Source organism: Erinaceus europaeus, chromosome 11, assembly GCF_950295315.1.
Source record: "Erinaceus europaeus chromosome 11, mEriEur2.1, whole genome shotgun sequence".
Lineage (NCBI taxonomy): Eukaryota > Metazoa > Chordata > Mammalia > Eulipotyphla > Erinaceidae > Erinaceus > Erinaceus europaeus.
In genome coordinates this window covers 33,213,990-33,231,224 of record NC_080172.1, presented here as the reverse complement: position 1 = coordinate 33,231,224, position 17,235 = coordinate 33,213,990, and the positions used below count along the sequence as shown (strand labels likewise).

The following is a 17,235-nucleotide window of genomic DNA, read 5'->3' as shown; positions in this document are numbered from 1 at the left end:
ATTTTTAATTATTTTTGTGAACTTGCATTCTCAGGGATATATGATTTCACTGTTTGGGCTGATTTTTAAAATTTTCATTAAAGAAAGGCACCACAACACCATAATTTCTTCTCCCAGTGCTAACAATGACACTCATATTTGGTGTCCCGTTTTTCTGTCTGAAAATGTTAGCCCAAAGTGGTAAAATGTTGGTGACCACAAAGAAAAAGGAGAAAGACTTGTTTTGGAAGGATATAGGCAGGAAAGTGTGAAAAAGACCACAGCACCAAAGGTTACTTCAGTTCAGAGGGGGCCAGGCTCAAATTTGGGTCATACACATGGTAAAGTTATTTTTAATTAACTAATTTATTCATTTTTTCAGACCAATGCTCAGATCTGGCTAGTAATGGTTGGGGTATTGTCCTGGAACCTTGGAACCTCATACATGAAAGTCTTTTTATTAATAAAAAAAATTAAATAATTTTTTTTTTGGCCTATGATAAATTTTTTTTTCCTGAAATGTCTGGGAAGTAGTACATTAGCTAGACCATTGAACTTGAAAGCATGAGGCTCTAAGTTCAGTCCCAGCTATCACGTATGCCAGAGTGGTATTCTGGATCTTTTTTGTGTTAATAAATAAATATGACTTATTTTCTTTTGTAAAAGGTGAAAATAAAGATGCATAAATAATTCATAAGTCAAAGAACTAGGTTGCTATAAATTTTAAAAAATATATGTACTAATAAGCCTATAAAAAGCTTGCTTAGTGGAAAATGTTTCAGTATCGTATAGTTATTGAGAATTCTGAAGTATTAAGTGTCTTTTTGCCTTAACTAGAGTTCTTTAAATATTTAATGAAGCATTTTAAAATATATATATATTTTTTTCTTCCCATAAAATGTTTGGACTAGGGAACAGACATCCTTGGAAGAGGGTGAAATTCCTTGGTTGCAATACAATGAAGTCAATGAAAGTAGTAGTGATGAGGGCAATGAGCCTGCCAATGAATTTGCACAGCCAGAGGCTTTCATGCTGGATGGTAACAACAATCTTGAGGATGACTCCAGTGTGAGTGAAGACCTAGACGTGGACTGGAGGTATATTGCCTGGTATTACTGCCATGATTAATTGTTATTTGAGTATGATTTGTTCACAATCCTAAATTATAAAAATTGAAACTTTTATAGCAGAGAAGCATTCTGATTTTCCATGTACTCATCTTTTGCTTCAAAATCATTTCAGGTGTCATTTATTGATTGATTGATTATTTTTATATTACAGAATTTTAGGCATCAACAAGGGTTTGAATCCACACCATTTCCACCACCAGAGTTCTGAATCTTCATTGTCCCCACTGCAATCCACCATGGTTCCCCTAAAGTTTTAGACATGGCCCAGCCATCTTCTCTACAACTATCTGTCCACATTTATACATAGTTGCCCTTTATTTTTCTGATTGAATCCTCTTTCACTCTAAGCCATTCATGACATCGTAACTCCCTCCACATGTCCCTCTCCTTTTCCTTCTCTCTCTCCAGGTACTGATGGAGCTGGAGTACAGCGTCCTTTTATTTTCATCCTATCACTTCTCCCCTGCTGGGAGTATGGATCAAGGTTGTTTATGAGGAGCACAAGGCTTCTGTAGCTACTTCTACACTAAGCATGGGTATGGTTGTTGACAGGTCGATCTAGACCCCCCAGCCTGTTTCTATCTTTCCCTAGTGAACCAGAGCTCTGGAGATGTGAGGTTTGACACATTGGTGAGGTCATCTGCCCAGAGAAGTCATGGTGGAGTCATGGTAGCATCTGCAGCCTGGTATCTGGAAGCTGGCATGACCTAAGTTGAAACAAGATGGTTAATGAACAGGAACCAGAAAGTAGGATCAGAGCAGATGAGATTAGGGACTTTAAGGTAGAAGAAAGCTAGGAGAACCATTTTAGGCATGTTCCTGGGTGCATACAACTATAGTAATTTTGTTTGAGTTTGGTAGCTAGCCTGAGATTGGATGACAATATTATCTGAGAGAATGGTGTCAAAGTGGAGAAAAGGGCTAGAAAGTTGGATTAGGGAGGGAGTAGCTCCCATTCTTATAAAAAAAAAAAATCTGTGGCTAAAATGAACGATTTACATCCATCCACCTGCTCCAGGACCCATATGTAACGCATATTTATATTTAGCACCAGAGGCTATGTTCAGGTGTCATTTTTTTATCAGGTTTCTTCCCACTTAACTCTAGTCAGTGACCTCTTCTTTTTTGGACCGATAACTGTCTAAAGTCACGTTGCATCCCATTTCTCTAATGTTCAGTGTTTCAAGTTTCTGCTTTTAAATTTAGCTTAATATGTTCTAAACCAATTAATAAATTACATTTATAAAAAAAAGTTCCTTACTCTGAATACTAGTTGAAGACTTTAAACACTTTGAGTCAGAATCCTAAGAATAGTTTCCTTATTGTTCTTCTTTCCCATCTCTGTATGTATAATGCAGATGATATGATTGTACCTTCACAGAGCTAGCTGAGTATATTAGTTTACTTCATTGCCGGACCAGAACTGTGAAATACAAATAAAAGCAGCATATAAAGAAAATGAATAATAAAATTGTTACATCTTATATAGGGTCTGTAATTAAACTGTTTTTCTTCATAAAGCTGAGCTTTCAAGTCAACTTTGATAAACCTTTGTAAGCAAGGAACAGATTATAGAGATGTAGAAAAGGTATTTTGTTCCAACTGTTCCTTTTGTTACTTTTTTTCAAAAAAAAAAGTGACAATGCTACTTTGTTTCCATCTCTGCACAGATTTTTAAAAAGAAATTATCTTATATTTCCTGTTTAAATTATATTACAAAAATTTTATTTAAAAAATTCATATCCCATGATAACCTTGCAAATGTCTATAACTTTCTATATTTAGGCCTCTGTTTTCTTTAGTTTCTCTTTCTGGGTATAACTAGCTACTTTGTATTTCCTTAATATGTTCCAGACATGAAATACAATATCTTCTTAATCCTTTTGACAGCTTCATATTCTCATTACCCATGGGAAAACATTCTTGTTGCAAAGTAGACTTTCATCAACCACTTGTGGAAATAGAAGTTTCATCACAACCACACTATTTACTGGATAGAAACAGCCAGAAATAGAAAGGGGAGGGGATTATAGGGAGAGAGACAGACACCTACAACACTATTTCACCATTCGGAAAGCTTTCCTCCTGCAGGGGATTGAACCCAGGTCCTTGCACGTTGTAACATGTGCACTCAACCAGGTGCACCACTATCTGGCCCCCATTTTCTTACATAACAATAAAATCTCAAAATCGGGAAGTTATAACTGTTGGATAGTTCACTTGGATTGTGTACTGGTTTGTTCTGCCTCCACCACATTAAAAGAATTACTATGGTTTCTCTTTAGCCTTTTTTTTTTTTTAAGTTAACACTGATACAATACTGCTATCTAATCTGCAAACCTTGTTTAAATGTCTATAACTGTGTATCTAGTAACCTTAGAGACTATTGCCCTTTTCTAATCTAAGATTATTCATTGCATGTAGCTACTATTTCTTCAGTTTCTTAATCTGGAACATTTCTTCAGTCTTTCTAAGTACAGGGCATTTTATATACTATCCTTGGACTAAATTTGTCTAACCATTAGATTAAAGTTATAATTTGTATGTATAAATTTGTTGACTTTCTTTTTCTAATATTTTATGTATTTTAATGAGAGAATTGCAGAGGGGAGGGGGGATGGAGAGAGAGAGAGATATCAAGACCAGAGCATTGCTCATCTGTGGCTTATGGTGGTGCTGGAGATTGAACCTGGGACCTTAGAGCTTCAGGCATGAATGTCTTTTGCATACCGTTATGCTGTCTCTCCAGCCTAGGTTATACAAATTATTAATGGGAACACCATATAAATAATAGGAACATGATAGTGAATTGTTTTATAGTAGTAAGGTTAATACTGTTCACTACCTTAAGATACTATCTTTTAGATTTCTTCACTATATAGTTAGTATTGTTCTAGGAATGTGCATATATAACCTCTTTTTTACACTGTTTGCTCCTATCCACAGTTTTGGTATCATGAATGATTTTTATTCGAAACTATAGTGACTATCAAATGAAGGTACTAAAGGTTTGAATATTAGCTGAACTATTCTGTAGTGATCAAATTACATCCAGATATTATGTTTAGGGAGTTTAGATTTCTGTAGACTACATAAGGATAAAAAAAAAAAAAGAAAGGAAAATAGGGGCCCAGGTGGTGACTCACCCAGTTGAGCACACATATTACCACGCACAAAGGGACCTAGGTTCAAGCCCCCAATCTCCAGTTGCAGGTGGGATACTTCTCAAATGGTGAAGCAGGTCTGCAGGTGTCCAGCTTTCTCTCTCTCTCTTTATCCCCCCTTCCTCTCTCAATTTTTCTGTCCTATCTAGTAAAAATTAGAAAGAAAAAATGTGGGGGGGTTGCCAAGAGCAGTAGATTTGTAGTGCCAACACCAAGCTCTACCTGGTTTTAGTAAAAAAATAAGAACAATAATAATTATTTTTTAAAGAATGCTTTGTATTTGTTAGCAGTGGATTTATAGTTTTAATGTTCCACAAAGAGACATCAGTACTATTTTATAACTAGCTCACATAATCTGGGTGTTTTTTACTGTGATACTTTACTGCTGACAGAAATGCAAGATCAAAAGAAATTTGCCTATAGGTAGGCAAAATAAACCCAATTTTGGCGATCTTACATTTGAGATGGTGAAATTTGATTGTTAAAGGTCCCACAGACAACTAGAAATAAAAATCACTGACTCAATAAGAAGTAGAACAGGAAAGCTTCTATTAGAGGGGATGGGATTCAGAACTCTTGTAGTAGGAATTGTATGGAATTGTACCCCTCTTATTCTGTGGTCGATTATTATTAAATCAATAAAAATAAGCTAGGTAATTTATAAATTATCCTCTATGGAGAAGATAGTTGAAGAAATGAACTTGAGTATAATTTTCAGAGAATCAAAATTAGAGAAAAGAAGAATGAAGACATACCTATGTTTTTTTTCATTTTTTGAAATATTTAGTGATTTTCCCCCAAATCATGTTATTGGGGGAAATCATTATATACAATATAGTTGTTATCATATATGTTTGTAAGTTTAAGACTGGAATAAAATGAAACATCTATATATATTTAAGATAGATCGGGAGAGCAGGAACAGATTATAAGCCATAGCATTTTTAGAACTGGGTGTTAGCACGCCAGGTTGAGCACACACTTTACCATGCTTAAGGACCGAGGTTTGGGGGGAGGGGGCAGGGGAGAGACACCTTCAAGAAGGGAAGCTTCATGAAAATGAAGTAGTACTATAAATATCTCTTTTTCTCTCCCTGTCTCCCCTCTCAATTTTCTCTGTTGGAGGGGGAGGGGGAGAAAGAGAAAGGAAGGCAAGGGGGAAGAGAGAAGAGGAAGGAAAGGGAAAAAGGGGCAGCCAGCCAGTCACTGGGAGCATGAATATGTAGTGCAGCACTGAGCTCAACCCTACTGGCAAAAATAAATAAGACATAACATTTCTTTTCATGTAGTTTACAGTCATGTAGCCAAAAAATAAGTACAAATGAGCACTTAGAAGGTAAATAATTTGGGGGCTAAGCACTAGCTCAAATACCCAGGTTCAAGCCTCTGATCCCCTCCTACAAAGTGATGCTTCACAAGTGGTGAAGCAGTGCTGCAGATTATCTCTTTCTTTCCCTTTCTATTTCCAGGTTCTCTATCTCCATCCATCTTATTATTATTAATAATAATAAGTTAAATATAATAGAGCATGTCTGATTCTCAGTGAAATACAAGTTAATGAGAAAGTCTTGAAAATAATTTTTATTTTAAAGTAAACAAAATAAATTGAAAGAAAAAGTATTTGACTAGTGATAGAATTAAAATACATGAGGTAATTATTTTTACCACATTCTCATCTAAATTCAGATTAGAAAATAAAATGAAAAGAAGGTGGCATATGTAAAAAAGAATTAGGAGACGGAAAATGGTACTGCCACCTTTTACCTTTCCTCAGAGGTTGTCAAAGTTAGAACTAGAAACAAAAAGGTAACTATCCTACAAACTTTGTGCAGCCACTGTGGTAGCCTGGCACTGGAGAGAGTGATTTGTAACTCCTATATTTCTCAACTTCTGTTGGGTTTTCTTCCCTGCCTCTCATCCAACAAGAATTACATGAAAATACTGTAAGGATTTCTGCACCTGGTACTTTATTGGATTATCGGTGTGACAGTATAATTATATCCTCACCATTAAAATTTCGCAAATCATGGTTGTTTCTTCCCAGCCTGTTCGATGGCTTTGCAGATGGCCTGGGAGTTGCTGAAGCTATTTCTTACGTGGATCCCCAGTTTCTCACCTACATGGCACTGGAAGAACGCTTAGCCCAGGCGATGGAGGTATTTCTTTCTTTTTTTTTTTTTAATTATCTTTATTTATTTATTGGATAGAGACAGTCAGAAATTGAGAGTGAAAGGTATAAGATAGAGAGGGTGACAGACAGACCTGCAGCACTGCTTCACCACTTGTGAACCTTTCCCCCTGCAGGTGGGGACCAGGGGCTCGAACTTGGGTCCTTGTGCATTGTAATATGTGCATTCAACCAGGTGCGCCACCACCTATCCCCGATGGAGGTATTTCTAATACTCATATACAAAAGAAAGGGTTAAAGTTTTTTTTTAAAAATTTCCCCTAAAAGATGAAGTTTTCTTATCTGTTTAATAATTGCTGTGTAGTAATTGCCACCAATGTTCACATGTAAATTATATTTAATATTCTACTAATTTGCCTAAAGTTGAATATTTTCTAGTCTTACTGCAGATTATTTTGCTTACATTTAGGAAACTATGTTTCTTCTATTGAATTATGTGGGTATGTGACACTGAATATTTTATATATGTGCACACATGCAGGTGTATCATGAAACAAAATTGAAGGTCTCTAAAAATATACTATAAGTTATTCCCTCTCCCCCTCACCCCACCCCCTTCTTCCTCATGACTTTTAAATGCAATCTTGTAGCTAAATGCAGTTAGGAAACTTGCTTCCTCTCATATCAATACATATACTTTCACAAATGTGGTGTATTTGGTGCCTACATTGCCCTGTCTTTTTATTACTAAAACAGAAAAATGTGTCAAAAAGTTATGGCACAATTTTTCATAGAGAAACAGAAAAATCCATTGTGCCTTTTCCAGCAGCCCAGGAGAAATAGCTCTGCTTTATCATTCATGAAGCTTACCTGCTGCATGTGAGGCCTGGGGGCTTTTGAACCCAGGTCCTTGTCTTTGGTAATGTGTGTGTTCTACTGGGTGCACCCTTCCCCAACCCCACCTTCTCATTACCTTTTGGTGAATCTGATGTAGAGTTTTGCTTTGTGAGGATTACATAAAACATAGCAACAATTGATCTTATGAAAATAGTCTTATTCTTTAAACTTTATACTAGCCAACTGGTTAAAGTATATATCCAGTGATATATCCTTTGATTGTTTATACTTTTTGTCTTACAAATAGTAGCATCTCATAAAGGTAATGCTAGTCATTTGTTTTTCAATCTGTTTACTAGTACACATGAAAGTTGTGTTTATATTATTGTATTGACTATGAAATGCACAATAATACTTGTCTAAAATATACACCTTAATTAAAAAGTACATTATTACTAAACCACTCTGAGCCTCACCATCATCTGAGTCTTCCCTGTTCATAATTTTTTGTTGGTGAAGGATCTGTCCAATATCTGTGAAGTACAGTATAATCAGGTTTACTGATATAAGTCCTACATATAGTTCTGATTATAGCTATCTAATTAATCAGGCCAGAAAAGGATAGTCATATGATCTAACCTTACAGTAGTAATTTTACACAAACATTTGAGCCCTAAAATAAAGTTCACAAACGAGGTTACCTAGTTCTACTGTGCTAACAAGGAATGTGCTGACTCTGTGCTAGGAACTGATAAGAACCACTTCAAGAATGTGTTATATCCATACCTTGAACATATAACCCTTACCATATAACTACTTATAATCTACATATAACTTCATGAAGTGAACCTTTCTAAAATATTTGATTTCTTTTATATTGTTGATCCCACACAGTATTTTATAATTTGGTAGAGGTAACCATTCTTCTGAAAATACAGACAAAGTGGGCAGCCAGGTGGTTTTGAAGCAAGATATATTTTTGGTGTGTGTGGTTTGTTTTTCTATGTTTTTGTTTGATGGTTTCTTTGAAAGGAAGACAAAAATGATAAGAGATTGAAGTAAAAGAAGATAACATGAAGAGAATTAATGAAAATGTAAGATTGGATGATAGCTTAAAAATAGATTTTACAGCCCAGGAGGGCAGCACAGGGAACAAAGTACTGACCACTCAAGTATGATGCCCTATATTTGATCACAGAAAATATTTATGCGAGAGTGATTCTGTGGTTCCTCCTCTTTCTCATTAGTAAATAATACTTTTTAAATAATGGTTTTCTTTTTGTGTTACTTCTTCAGAAGATTTTCTAATAAAGAGCTGTTACTTTTCTTTCTCAGACTGCCCTGGCACATTTAGAGTCTCTTGCTGTTGACGTTGAGGTGGCCAATCCACCAGCCAGCAAGGAGAGTATCGATGGTCTCCCAGAGACCCTTGTTCTTGAAGATCACACTGGTAAGGGCAAAATTAATCTCAACACAATGCATGATTCAGTCTATTATCAGTACATCTTGAAGAAGAAAAATACATTGAGCAAGTTTCATTAGATAGTTATAATAGCTGGCTTATTTTCCTTGAAACCCGATTTTGGCAGCCTTTTGTCTGTTAAAAGAAAATCTTTAGTTTATTGAGCTTGTTCTTATGTCAGCTTTTTTTTTTTTTTAACAAAATATATGTCACATTGTTACATAGTAGACAGAAACATGTTTACCAATTAATAGACTCACATCTGATTCTTAATCTTTTATAAATATACTGTGAATTAAAGTGCGGATTTTTATTTTTATCAAAACTGAACTTGATATGTCTTAGAAAGAAAATATTTGTTGTTTTCAGCTATTGGTCAAGAGCAGTGCTGCCCAATCTGTTGCAGTGAGTATATCAAGGATGACATAGCAACAGAGTTACCCTGCCACCATTTCTTTCATAAACCTTGTGTCTCAATTTGGCTACAGAAGGTGAGTCTTAGATTTACTTCCTTTTTAATTGGTATTTTAAGTTTCTCCTATAAATTAATGATGGTATCTTTTCTTTTTTTTTAATACTTATTTTATTTATTTATTCCCTTTTGTTGCCCTTGTTGTTTTATTGTTGTAGTTATTATTGTTGTTGCCGTTGTTGGATAGGACAGAGAGAAATGGAGAGAGGAGGGGAAGACAGAGAGGAAGAGAGAAAGATAGACACCTGCAGACCTGCTTCACCGCCTGTGAAGCGACTCCCCTGCAGGCAGGGAGCCAGGGTTCGAACCGGGATCCTTATGCCGGTCTTTGTGCTTTGCGCCACCTGCGCTTAACCTGCTGTGCTACAGCCCGACTCCCTGATGGTATCTTTTCAACATATTTTATGTAGCTACAGAATTTTACTACCTTTTAATTTACTGTTAAGATTGGCTATCTTTTATAAGCAAATGATGTCAAACTATTTTATCATACTAAAATTATCTGAGGAGTAATAAAACACTGATTGCTTAGACATATTTAACCATTTTAGGAAATAATTTAATATAAAAATTATTTCTGGATAAAGCCAATGAGATCTTTAATCATATCACTGAAATATGAAATAGTGTTGTCAAAAGTATCTCAAGCGACTTCCATCATTTTAAATAGCTGAGTAGTATGTATGAATACCACGACCTTCTTAGCACAACTTTCACCTGTTGTTGAACACCTAGTTTGCTTCCAAGTTTGTGTACATCTCTTTGGTTTGATGTAATATACCACCAATCCAAGTTTTACTTTGTGATTCCCCTTTCTGTTGTTTCCTAAGGTCTGCTCACGAGTGAGAACATCCCATATTCATCATTCTCTTTCTGGCTTAACTCATTTAACATGATTCCTTCAAGCACAATTTGTAATCACACAAACTTGGAAGCAAACTAGGAGAGCAGAAAGGAGTTTGGGTGAAGAGAGGGGAGGCTTTCAGATCCTGGTACAAGATGATAGACCTGGTCTGGAATTAAGTGTTTTGCAGACGTGTGAAGTCAGTGTCTGAAAATGACTGTGTGAAATATTTAATAAACTTCTGGTCATATTTTTATATACTGTCCTTAAACATTTTGACAATAATTGTGTGAAAATTTTGCAGGACAGATGGAAAAGAAAGACAGGCAAGGGAAGTACTCCGCTGGGAGAATATAAAACTTGCATTGTGTGAGGCTCTTCTTTTGATCCTTGTACCAGAATGGTGCACTGGTGTTTTCCCCGTTCTTAAAAAGAACTCATGTTATATGGAGTGAATAAAAGTAATCCTATACAATAAAAAAAAAGCTTTGCTTAAATTTCTGTGAGTTGTGGTGTGATTTAGTAAAAAAAAAAAAATCTGTGAGCTTTTTGTGTAAAAAATATTTATAAATATATCAATTTTGGTAGAAATGCCCAAATAACTTCCCAGTGTATTTACTTAGAAATACAGCTTTTCCGTAGAACCATTATAAATATATATTTATATTATCGCCAGGGTTTTCCCTGGGACTACACTACAAATCCACTGCTTTCTGGTCAACTTTCTTTCCCTTTTATTTGCTTTTTTATTTGATATCACAGAGAAATTGATAGAGGAAGTGTGGGGGAGAGACATACCTACAGCACTGTTTCAGTGCTTGTGAAACTTCCCCCATACAGGTATAGAATAGGGGCTTGAACTCAAGTCCTTTCGTATGGTAATGTTTGTGCTTTACCAGGTGCACCACCACTTGGTGCCCACCATTCCCTTTCTTTTCCCTTCCATTCATTCTTCCTCATTCAGTTCTGCCTCCTTTATCTTTATTGCTTTTAACTCTTTTTCTACTTCAGTACCATCTTTATCAAAAGTCTCTTTAAGCATTTCTAAAGTCAAGACTGACTAGATATCTCCCTTGGAGAGTGTACCTATTTTGTGCATGCCTGTCACCCAGATTTGAGCCCAGCTTTCCACTGGAGGAAATGTGAATGTTCCTCTCTTCCACTGTTTTTCTGTCACTGTCTTTCTCTAGCTGAAAATTTCACCGTGGAGCAATAAAGCTCTAAAGAAGACTGAAAAATAAAGATAAAAAATGGAGCCTTAGAGGTGGGCATTGTGTGGAAATGTACCCCTCTTATCCTATAGTCTTGTCAGTATTTCTATTTTATAAATAAATATATTTTAAAAATCTTTAGATCTAGTGTATCAACTGAAATATTCAGTATTCCTTTATAACATCAAGAATTTTTATCTTAACCTCTCAAGAGCTTTCACTAACTAGTTTCTAGTTAGGAGTAAACATCTTTTCATGTTTGCTAGGTCTTCCCTTGTAGCTAACTCCAGGCTACATTCCACCTTTTCTGTCGATGCTATTTTTGTTTTTAACTGAATGTAGTATCAGACATAGCAAGATTCTAGTATTTTATGTAACTGCTGTGTGTGTTAGGCACTGCTAAATAATCTGTTTTCCCATTTAATCCTCATAAATCTCAGTCATGTATTCCCATTTTTTATTGTTGTTTGTCAAAGGTTACACAACTTACGTATTTCTGCACAAGACTGCACTCATTTATCTGACGCTAAGATGTTATCATTAGGGACCAATTTGTAGTGTAATTGCAATATAAATATTTGGTCAACAATTAAAATTTTAAATTGTAAGCATTCTGTATGTTACACAGCCTTGAATTGCCATTGACTTAATAATAACCTAAAGGAATAATATTTTTAGTCTCTATTCTATGGTAAAACAGTTTAGTATGAATATGAAGCCTTTCTTCTAGATTTAAAAAAAAAAGATTCCTAAAATATTAATATATATTATTGTGGCCATCTAAGTGTAATTTCTTTGTCCGAGGGACAAAGAGGGAGCTTTTTTTTTTTTTTTTTTGCCAAAGAACCAGATTTGCAAGGGAAGACTAACGCCAGATGACATAACTCTAGAATCTTTTACTATTTCTAATATACTGTATTCTCAAGTATAACTACTTTTCCTTTCTTACTCTTCTCCCATACCTATGGTTTATCATTTAGAAGACACTGTATCTTTTTGAAAAGGAACATGACTTATAAAGAAAGACTAAGTAAGATCCTACACTTAAAATGTATGTGTGTTGTTCTAAAGTGAGGAAAGTCCTAGAGAAATGATTTGGTTACATGTATGGGTTTAGTCTGTGGTTTTTCTTTTTTCTTTCTTTTTTTTTCCAGAAGAGTTTTTGTTGTTGTTGTTTTTAGCCAGAGCACTGCTCAACTCTGGCTTTTGGTTGTGTGGGGGATTGAACCTGGGACTTAATGGAGCCTCAGGCATGAGAGTCTGTTTGCATAACCATTATGTTGTCTATCCCCACCCAGTCCGTGTTTTTTCTAGTAGGTACATAGTAGATTTACTGATAATTCAGTTAAGAGAATCTATTCCATAACTCCTGCTCACTTTCCACTCTCACCCCATTGCAGGGCAGGGAATACAATAGATTGATTTTTGATTTTTTTTTTTTTTTAACTAGAGTACTGCTCAGCTTTGCTTATGGTGAGAGTGTCAGGCATGAGACTCTATTATGCTATTTCCACCTAATAAGACTTTTAATACTCACTAAATAACAAGTGAGTGACCTAAAAATAAATAGATATGATCAAGAGAAGTTGCTTATCCTAAATTATTCAGTCTATTTGAACTGAAAAGGAAATTGTACTGTAGCCAGGAGATAGTTCACTCAGTAAGGCTCATGCCTTACCATGTGTGAGCCAAGGCTATAAGGCCTGGAGTAGATGAAAGCTCCATGGCACCAGAGGAAGCTCCACAGGTAGTGCTGTGGTGTCTTTTTTCTCTTCTTCTCTCTCTCTCTCTCTCTCTCTGTCTTTCTCTATCCAAAAAAAAAATCTGCTCAGTAACATTGGAACTGCACACGTATGAGTTCTCACCATCACGAAAACAACAGAAAGGAAATAGTGGGGACTGGTGAGGCGCACATGACCATGCACAGTGACCCAGGTTCAAACCTGATTCCCACATGCAGGAAGGAAGGTTCATAAGAGGCAGAGCAGTGCTTATGAGTGTCTTTCCTCTCTGTCTTTCACCCTATATTATTAAAAGAAGAAAAGAAAAGAAAAGAAAAGAAAAGAAAAATGACTGCCATACACAGTGGAGTCATGCAGGCACCAATAATGTTTGTCCTTTACTAAAGTCGTTTTTGGTAAACTCGTCTTTCCATTGGCTCTGAACTTTTTTTTTTTCTTCCTCCAGTCAGGAACTTGCCCTGTGTGCCGCCGTCATTTCCCACCTGCCGTTATTGAATCCTCTGCAGCTGCTGCTCCCTCAGAGCCTGAGCATGATGCTCCACCTTCAAGTGACAATACTACAGAAGCCTCCTAAACCTTTACCTTGAAGATGAGTCTAGCAAAGTAAATCTGCAAATTCCTCCTAAGTCTGATGTGCAAATAATTATATATAAATATATCAAAATGCTATATATAGTCTATGCCATCGTTTAGAAAGAGACTATTAACCTTTCTAAACTAAATTTAGGTTTGCAGAAAGTACTAAACATTTTCAAGCTGACTGTTGAAACAGTGCATCCATTTAAGTCTTTAGTTGAGTATGTTGTATTGGGTCAAGTTTATCAATTCTCTCCAGAAGAAATAATGATCTATGTGGCTCACATTATTGGCTTTGTCTGAAGTATCGCCACTAAGTGATTAAAATTAAGGTTTTCTGTTGACATAAGATGTCACAACAGTGATAAAATTGGGTTTCATTGGAAATAAAAGAATTATAAAGCAAGTTTTTCAATGGTCCCTTTGCTTTTGCCACATTAAACCATCTTGGTTCATTGTACTGAGTGTATTTTTAGAGACATGTCTGCTCTTTCATCTTTGTTTATAATTGGGAACTTTTAGAATACCAAGCAAAGAAGACTAAAATTCTAATTAGAGCATCACAAAATTTTTAAATCTTAAATACAGTCCCCCTCTGCTATGGTTAGGTAGTCAAATAAATTATTTTTAAAATGGTGAATGTGCTTAATATAAGACTAGTAAAAGCATCTGGATTTTTGAGTATTGCTGGTACTTGAAGGAAGGTTAACAAATCCTGTGAACAAGGCACTGTGCTCAGTGTTCGGTAAATGAGATAAATTAGATGGCCTTATTATTTCTACTTGTTTAAAGTGATACACGAAGGTCCAGACGACTCATGACACATTTCTTTAATAAATATTGAATATAGTTAGTTCAAAGTAATTTTGGATAAGAAATATTTTGGAAGGTGTGAAAACATGCATAAATATCTAAGCATTAATTCCTTTGTATTCAAAAGGAATTTTTGGTTCCTTAAAAGACTAGAAAGTTAATTGTTCTAATTTGTATAAAGCATGATGTCGATAGGGATTGATGGGCCATACCTTTTACAGCATATGTAGACTTTACCGTTAACTTATTGTTTTTTTTTTTAAGTATTTCTGAACAAAGAATATTGATATTGCATTATTAGTATTTCTTTATTCTAATATATTGGGTAAAATTATTCATGTAGAAAAAAATGGGTAGTTTAAATTCAGTCAAATGAAGCCATTGGTAAGAAGATAATAGATTATATGATTGCCTAGTGTGAACAAAACTGAATATGTATTATAGTTCCTTTCTTATTTCCTTTTCTCTAAAGGAGAAAAGAAGTTCTTAACCTCAGATTTACCATTTAAAGGAGTTCTGTTCACACTCTTCTACAAAAAATGGGGAGATCAACTTTCCTTATTCTTTATGGTAATTTGTCCCACAGAGTTATCTTTGTAATTATATAACCCCAAACTAAGATTACAGAGCTTTAACTGATCACACACTGAGTAGCAATTGTGTACAAATATGAAAATAATATTTAATTTACAGATGTGGTTTAATATCAATACCAGACAGCACTGGGTGTTAGAATGCTATATTTGAACAAGTAAAATAGCAAAGCACTTAAGTGAGTGTACACCCACCCATCCAACTAATGCATTGGTAATTTAGTTTGGACATACACATATTTATATGGCTTCTCAAATACAAAAACACATATTATATGGGTATTTTTTCTGATTATTTATTTTGTTTCTTCCTTCTTAAAAATAAATGAATTTTCCACTGTTTGCACATTTGAGACTTAATATAACACTCGCATTCTAATTTTTGCATATATTGTAAATGTGTCTGGTATTTACTGCAAAATACTGTGTATCCTTTATGGGTAAAACAAAACTGAACATTGCATGCATGTAATGTGACTGTAATTTAGGGGTTCTCTGGGGGCTTCTGTGACTTTGGAAATGCTTACATTCAAGCCTTAATGTTGTATTAGCTAGCATGTTTTCCTTCTGATGTATATAGTCATCTGTTGTATAAACTAATCTTTGCTTGTTTTCTACTCTGTGATTTTTCCATGCCATATTTCATTCATGATCGTTAGTGTCAAGGAGTCAAATCAGATTAAAATTAATTCTCATATGTATATTGTGGAAATGTGTGGTTAGTGTGATTTTTTTTTTTTGTTTGTTTCCAGGAATTTGTGGCTAGTGTGACTTTGTTTTGTTTTCTTTAAGTAATATCGGTCAGTTGTAACACTTGACTGGTTAAACTGACTCTAGTACAGATTTCTCTGTAATAAGCCACACATTATATTTAGGCAGCGTTAAGGGACCGTGGTTTTTTTTTTTTTTCTCCTTAATAGCAGCTGTCCCAAAGAAAATATTTCTTCTTTGCCTATTAAGATTTAGCTATTATCTGCCAGCTGTTATGAGGTTTTGGTTCCAAACTCAACTAGCAGTGTTTCAGGCTGAACTTAATATAACTGTTTAATATAACTGTTGTACTTTTTGCTCCCCATCTGTCACTGTCCTTCATTCCTGGCTCTCCACTATCTGTAAGCAGCTGCTATGAAGGAGAAAAGTTGCATAAGAGTTGGATTTTTTTGTTATATATAAAGGAAAATTGAGGTTTTAGGATTTTCATTGTAACAGGCTATAAACCAAGATTGACAGGTTCAAACCCCAGAATATTGTTTGATCACATCTTGGATTTCATTGAGGAAGTTGAGACTATATGAAGGTAAATTAGAAATAAGTATGACTTAATAAAAATACTGTTTCTCCTTCACTATATGTTAAGTGACTTGACCTAATTTTATTTTTTTAAGCATTTTCTTATTTCCTCTAATATGAATGCTGATATTTAAAGATAGATCCATGTGGTTTTCTTTTGTGATTCTAAATTATCTTTAAGCTAACTCTTAAAGTTATTTGTGATCTGGATTTATATATAAGCTGTTAAAATATATATTAACTGTTAAAATGGAATGCAAGGTTTTCAAAAGCCCAGGTCTAGATGTAATGATTGGTTTATTGTTCTACAATCTCAGTCCATCATTTTCCGTGTAAATCATAAACAATAAAAAGGATATACTCAGTGGTCTTTCTAATACTTAATTTTGTAACCATATCACTTCTATTATGTAGCCCCAGGAGAATTTAGAGTTATTGGCAAAGAGCACAATTATTAAAGAAATCTAGAATAGACAAATAGGCGCATGATTTTAAAATCCCTGGACTGATCTTAGGAGGCCTTTCAGAAGCCCAGATGTAGAATGGTTGATGGACTTCCTCCTTGAAGAACTCTGAAGGCATAGTCTCAGCCTTTTCTTGCTTAATGAGTTTTTGCAATTCTGTGGGTTCAAAAGAGCATGTTTTCCAAATTGAGGACTGCAGAGATCCTAAAGTACTAGAGCCAAAGAGTAGAAGGGAAGAGTAGTAGAGGCTGTGTTAGATAGCATCACTGCACAAAGCATGAGCAACTACCATTTTGCTTGGCATGCCCCTTCTATTTCCCAGAGTTGTAGAGGATCTTAGATTTTGCACTACTAACAAGCTAACACAGTTCATAGGTACTGACCCTTGAACTAGAGGCAGAGGTTTTCAGTTTTCAGAGCGCAGGTTCCCTTTGCCCCCTGTCGACCTAGAAAAAGATGCAGGGCATGGCTTCATGGATACACATAGTAGGTTTGTGTCCAAAATTAGGAAATATGAGTTTATGAACTCC

General features: G+C 35.1%; 1 protein-coding gene across 1 annotated transcript in view; it reads left to right on the top strand.

The window, feature by feature from the left end:
* Positions 1-16,605, top strand: part of PJA2 (praja ring finger ubiquitin ligase 2) — a 65,562-nt gene extending 48,957 nt beyond the window's left edge. Inside the window, exons 6-10 of the mRNA XM_060201254.1 lie at positions 891-1,076; positions 6,318-6,429; positions 8,574-8,688; positions 9,070-9,191; positions 13,415-16,605. Coding sequence (XP_060057237.1) covers positions 891-1,076; positions 6,318-6,429; positions 8,574-8,688; positions 9,070-9,191; positions 13,415-13,543 — 664 coding nt within the window. The 3' untranslated portion in view covers positions 13,544-16,605. The remainder of the gene's footprint in view (positions 1-890; positions 1,077-6,317; positions 6,430-8,573; positions 8,689-9,069; positions 9,192-13,414) is intronic.
* The last annotated feature ends 630 nt before the right edge of the window (positions 16,606-17,235 follow it).